The sequence below is a fragment of the Ammodytes marinus genome (assembly GCF_949987685.1).
Source record: "Ammodytes marinus genome assembly, chromosome: 5".
NCBI lineage: Eukaryota > Metazoa > Chordata > Actinopteri > Uranoscopiformes > Ammodytidae > Ammodytes > Ammodytes marinus.
This window is the reverse complement of record NC_137234.1, coordinates 4,082,379-4,087,378: the sequence shown is the minus strand read 5'-3', so window position 1 is coordinate 4,087,378 and position 5,000 is coordinate 4,082,379. Positions and strand designations below refer to the sequence as shown.

The following is a 5,000-nucleotide window of genomic DNA, read 5'->3' as shown; positions in this document are numbered from 1 at the left end:
GCAAAATAAATAAATAGTTGTTTCCCGAATAATTCGGGAAGTAAAAATATTCGGATCGATCTCATTATCCGTGCTCATCCGAATAAATGTTCGGATTCGGGCTCATCCCAGTGCAGCCGACGCTCCAGTCGCCATTGTCCCGAGCATAGGCCTACATTGAAAATAAATGACTGGGGGCTGGCACTAACTTATGAAGCCTTTGGTATGAGCGCAGAATTACAAGTTATCTTCTTTCACCGCGTAGTCCGACATGGAAGGCATGCTGCTAGTGAGAGACACGCAGCAGGGCTAGGAGGCCCTAGTTCCTGTTTCTGCTTCAAAATAAAAGTCATCTCACATTACGCCAGTTAGATGCTTTTAATGTGAAACTGAAGCTGTAGGAAATGGTCAGTTTCCATTAGCAGTAACTTAACTGCGGACTAATAATATGATTTTTAATGCACCAATAGGTATAATGATATTTTAACCCAGTGCCATGACTGGGCCGGCCCTCGCAGCCCAAAAACCAGAGCGGCCCACCGGGAATGCTCCCGGTTCTCCCGATTAGCCACTCCGGGCCTGTGTGTGTGTGTGTGTGGGGTGTGTGTGTGTGTGTGTGTGTGTGTGTGTGTGTGTGTGTGTGGCAGCGACAGAACAATGGTGGAGCGTGGAGCCTTGGGCCTCAAGAGACTTCTCGGAAAAGTTGATTTAAATTGAATAGTGTGAGAGAGCATACACCACTTCAGGAGGTCTCGTTAAGGTGTGTGTGTGTGTGTGTGTGTGTGTGTGTGTGTGTGTGTGTGTGTGTGTGTGTGTGTGTGTGTGTGTGTGTGTGTGTGTGTGTGTGTGTGTGCGCGGCCTTGTTCTCAGCACTAACTTTGAAGAGCAGTTACATTATGAGGTTAGTGCCACAAACTTGTATAAACAAGTTTGAGTTCTAGTCTGTTTTTGAGATTTTAAAAAGGTGGGGTAACCTTCTGTCAAAATCAGTGAATATCTCCTCACGATCCCGCTACCTGTCTGTACTTTGTGTGCACTGAAAAACAATCCAGTGTTAATACACAGCCTAGGCTCTGTAAACGGGCATGTTGCTATAGCTACGTTAGCAGATTGTGAGGAGATTTTCACAGATTTTGACAAAAAGTTATTTTGGCAACAAGCGTTCTCCAGAATCACTGACTCCAACTTTAAGTTATTTGAGAACACACTCAAAACTAAAATTTTCGTATTTTTTTTTCTTCATAATTTTGGAATGATCTTTTTTTCCAGAGGCATTGAGACCTTTCTTTGAATTCCATGTGGCGTAGTGGATAGAGCGCGTACCATATTGGCTCAGTTCTTGTTGCAGTGGTCGCGGGTTCGAATCCGTGACCCGTGGACCTTTACAGCAGGTCATCCCCCCTCTCTCTCTCTCTCTCTCTCTCTCTCTCTCTCTCTCTCTCTCCATTTCAACTCTGTACTTTCTTATAAAGCTTGAAAATGCCAAAAAAAAACTATTCTTAAATTAAAAAAACACCTAAACCACTTTTTCGTTTATGACTCGAAGGGGCCGGTTTCACAGACATGGATTACGCCCAGTCCCGGACTAAATGGAATTTTGAATGAAGATTGTCCATTGAAAGTACTGTTGTGGAATTGTTTATTACAGTCATAATAATTATGTGTTTATATAAAGACTAATGTCATCGTGACTCTAAATAAGCACAAGTTAATCAACAAAAGTTCTGACCTGACCTTATGATGAAGGTTGTTATGTCTCACTATTCCAACCCTGAAAGCTATTTACGTAGGATGAGGTTCGTGCGTAATTAGATTTTGCTATAACTTCTCTGTCTGACTGCCTATCGGTGGTCATTTCACACAATCCCATTGCTTGATTGTTGTCTTGACTCATGTTCGCAAACATTAAAGATCTGTTCTATTTTTGTATTTAAACATTGTGTCACCTCGTATTAATTGACTAAATTCTCATCTTTTAAAGGTTGATATTTCAATTCCATGACAGTACATTTTAGTCCAGAAAAATAGGCTTAATCCATGTCCTCGAAACTGTCCCGAAATGTCCCATTAGATTGTATATAGCTGGTTCCATATATCTCACCATGTCAGCGTCTCCATACAGAAGTCGTCCTGTCCGATGCGTTTGTAAACTTCCTCTTCAAAAGCCTGACAGGAGATGGAGCAGTCCAGACCCATCTGAACACACAGCAGCTCTTTCTACAGGACAGGACAGGACAACAGGTTATATTAACATAGGACGTGTGTGTGTGTGTGTGTGTGTGTGTGTGTGTGTGTGTGTGTGTGTGTGTGTGTGTGTGTCTGTCTGTCTGTGTGTGTCTGTGTGTGTGTGTGTGTCTGGTATCGTTCTGCGTTGGACACATAATGGAAAGAATGTAGCCCCATCCGAATCATTGGTTACTAGTGGGGACATCGCCGTCACTGCCACCTTGGTGGAAGACGGAGTCGAGTTCACACTCCCACCCACTAACTGTCGCGCAGCCCTGCTGGCAATAAAACACAGACAACGCCAAAAACACTGGACGGGACTAAGACTACAAGGCAAACTAGCCTGCTTGCCTTCTGCTGACCATTCTGTGTCCCACATCATCTTCAATAATGCATCCATTGATGAGGACATACAAACGTTTGCCATCAAAGCCAGATTGCAGGTTCTACCGTCCCAGCTGAACCTGTCAATCTGGTACCCACACACCCACACATCATTATGTATTCATCATGGACAAGAACAGTTCACTGAGACAATGTCACATATATTAAATGGCTGCTACTTTTATAAAAGCCTTTATATAGCCAGGCATGACAGGATTGTGAACTTGATTGTACAAAGCTTACCACCTATACTTTCACCAACATCCTCCACCCATGTCAATTGCTTTGTTAGACCTCATATGTTCTCTTTGTGTGAAGCTGAAATGTCTGTGTTTACTGATCTAAGTGCCACCAGGCCTGACATTTTGATAATAGATGAGCACCGTAGAAAAGTGCACATCCTGGAGGTAGCCTGCACCTTTGACTCAAGTTTAGAGGAGGCTTATTTAACTAAGCTGGTGAAATATTACCCTCTAGTACAGACAATTAACTCCATGGGCTACAACTGTCATTTACTTGTGTTCATTTTTGGCAGTCTAGGCCATGTGCATAGGCTTGTCACTAGTGGTCTTAGGATTGTCGGCCTTACAAAAACAAGCGCAAAACAGCTTGCCAAATACTGCTCAGTGTCCTCCATCATTGGCAGTCGCCATATTTGGAGGAGAAGGTGTTGTGTGTACCCATAATATCAGCTGTTTGACTGGCATTGGCCACGTTTCAGAGTTGTGTCGGAGAAAACTTTGCATCTATGACATTTGTGTCCTTATGTATATTATTATTAATTGTGGGCGCAAATAAAGTACTAAAAATGTGTGTGTGTGCAGTCCAGACCCATCCGAACACACAGCAGCTCTTTCTACAGGATGGGACAGGACAACAGGTTATATTAACATAGGACGTACGTGTGTGTGTGTGTGTGTGTGTCTCTGTCTGTCTGTCTGTCTGTCTGTCTGTCTGTCTGTAGTCCAGACCCATCTGAACACACAGCAGCTCTTTCTACAGGACAGGACAACAGGTTATATTAACATAGGACGTGTGTGTGTGTGTGTGTGTCTGTGTGTCTGTCTGTCTGTCTGTCTGTGTGTCTGTCTGTCTGTCTGTCTGTCTGTCTGTCTGTCTGTCTGTCTGTCTGTCTGTCTGTCTGTCTGTCTGTCTGTCTGTCTGTCTGTCTGTCTGTCTGTGTGTGTGTGTGTGTGTGTCTGTGTCTGTGTGTCTGTGTGTCTGTGTGTGTGCAGTCCAGACCCATCTGAACACACAACAGCTCTTTCTACAGGACAGGACAGGACAACAGGTTATATTAACATATGAATGATAAGTTATCTCAACAAATCAGTTTTATTTGTATATAGCCCAATATCACAAATAGACATTTGCCTCAGTGGGCTTTACATTCCATACAGTATGACACCCTCTGCCTCTATCTATCTATCTATCTATCTATCTATCTATCTATCTATCTATCTATCTATCTATCTATCTATCTATCTATCTATCTATCTATCTATGACACCCTCTGCCCTTAGACCCTTAGCTCGGCTGAGAAAAAACAAAATATAATTAGTAACACTTTACAATTAGGGTACATTTAATAACTGTTAGTTGATGATCATTTAATACTAACAAAGCCTTAACTACTTAACTACGCATAAACTAAAAGTTATGCAAAGTTAATGCTCAACTAAGCATGAGTTAACTAAGAATAGTTCATGCTTAAACAACCTTTAAAGCTGGGGTGGAGGATTTGGGGAGAAAATGGCAGTTGGGATAGAGATTCAGAATCCAAATACCTCAACCGCTCCACTTGTTCTCTTTGGTCCCTCCCCTATGGTCCCTCCCTGACACGCTCTACAACCAACAACGTCGTGCCAAAGTGAATGGACAGTCCCAACAGCCAATAAGAACAGAGAATCGTGACTCGCTCTGATTGGTCAAAGTGTACAGCTCATGTTAACTTTGACCAATCAGAAATCACATACCCCAGCTTTAACTAACCCTTAACCCTTTATGAGCATAAACTATGCATTGACTAACCATTTGTAGTGCTGAGTAAGCTTTGAATATCAGTTCATTTATGTAACCATATTGTAAAGTGTTACCAGATAATGAGTTGGCTCAAATGGAGGCAGCTCTCCTTCAAACTTTCCTTCAAAGTTTTGGTTTTAGACTAAAATCTCAGACATCTAGTGCAGACGGCTGCTTTGAACAAATTGAGACACTTTCTGAAATGGCTACACTTTATTAACCTTAACATTAACCTCTTTAAGAGGCTTTACAGCATTTATCATGTTCTCTTTGCATTCATCTCCAGATCAAAAAGGTTGTGTGTGTGTGTGTGTGTGTGTGTGTGTGTGTGTGTGTGTGTGTGTGTGTGTGTGTGTGTGTGTGTGTGTGTGTGTGTATGTGTGTGTGTG

The 5,000-nt window shown here is 42.4% G+C and overlaps 1 protein-coding gene across 3 annotated transcripts in view; it reads right to left on the bottom strand.

The window, feature by feature from the left end:
- The window catches only part of aass (aminoadipate-semialdehyde synthase), a 519,315-nt gene that overhangs the window by 480,882 nt on the left and 33,433 nt on the right, over positions 1-5,000 (bottom strand). For all 3 annotated transcript variants that reach the window (XR_013844881.1, XM_080027927.1, XM_080027928.1), the window contains one exon: positions 2,081-2,196. Coding sequence is in view for 2 of the 3 variants with exons in the window: in XM_080027927.1 (XP_079884053.1) it covers positions 2,081-2,196 (116 nt within the window). In the remaining variant the exon portion in view is untranslated. The remainder of the gene's footprint in view (positions 1-2,080; positions 2,197-5,000) is intronic.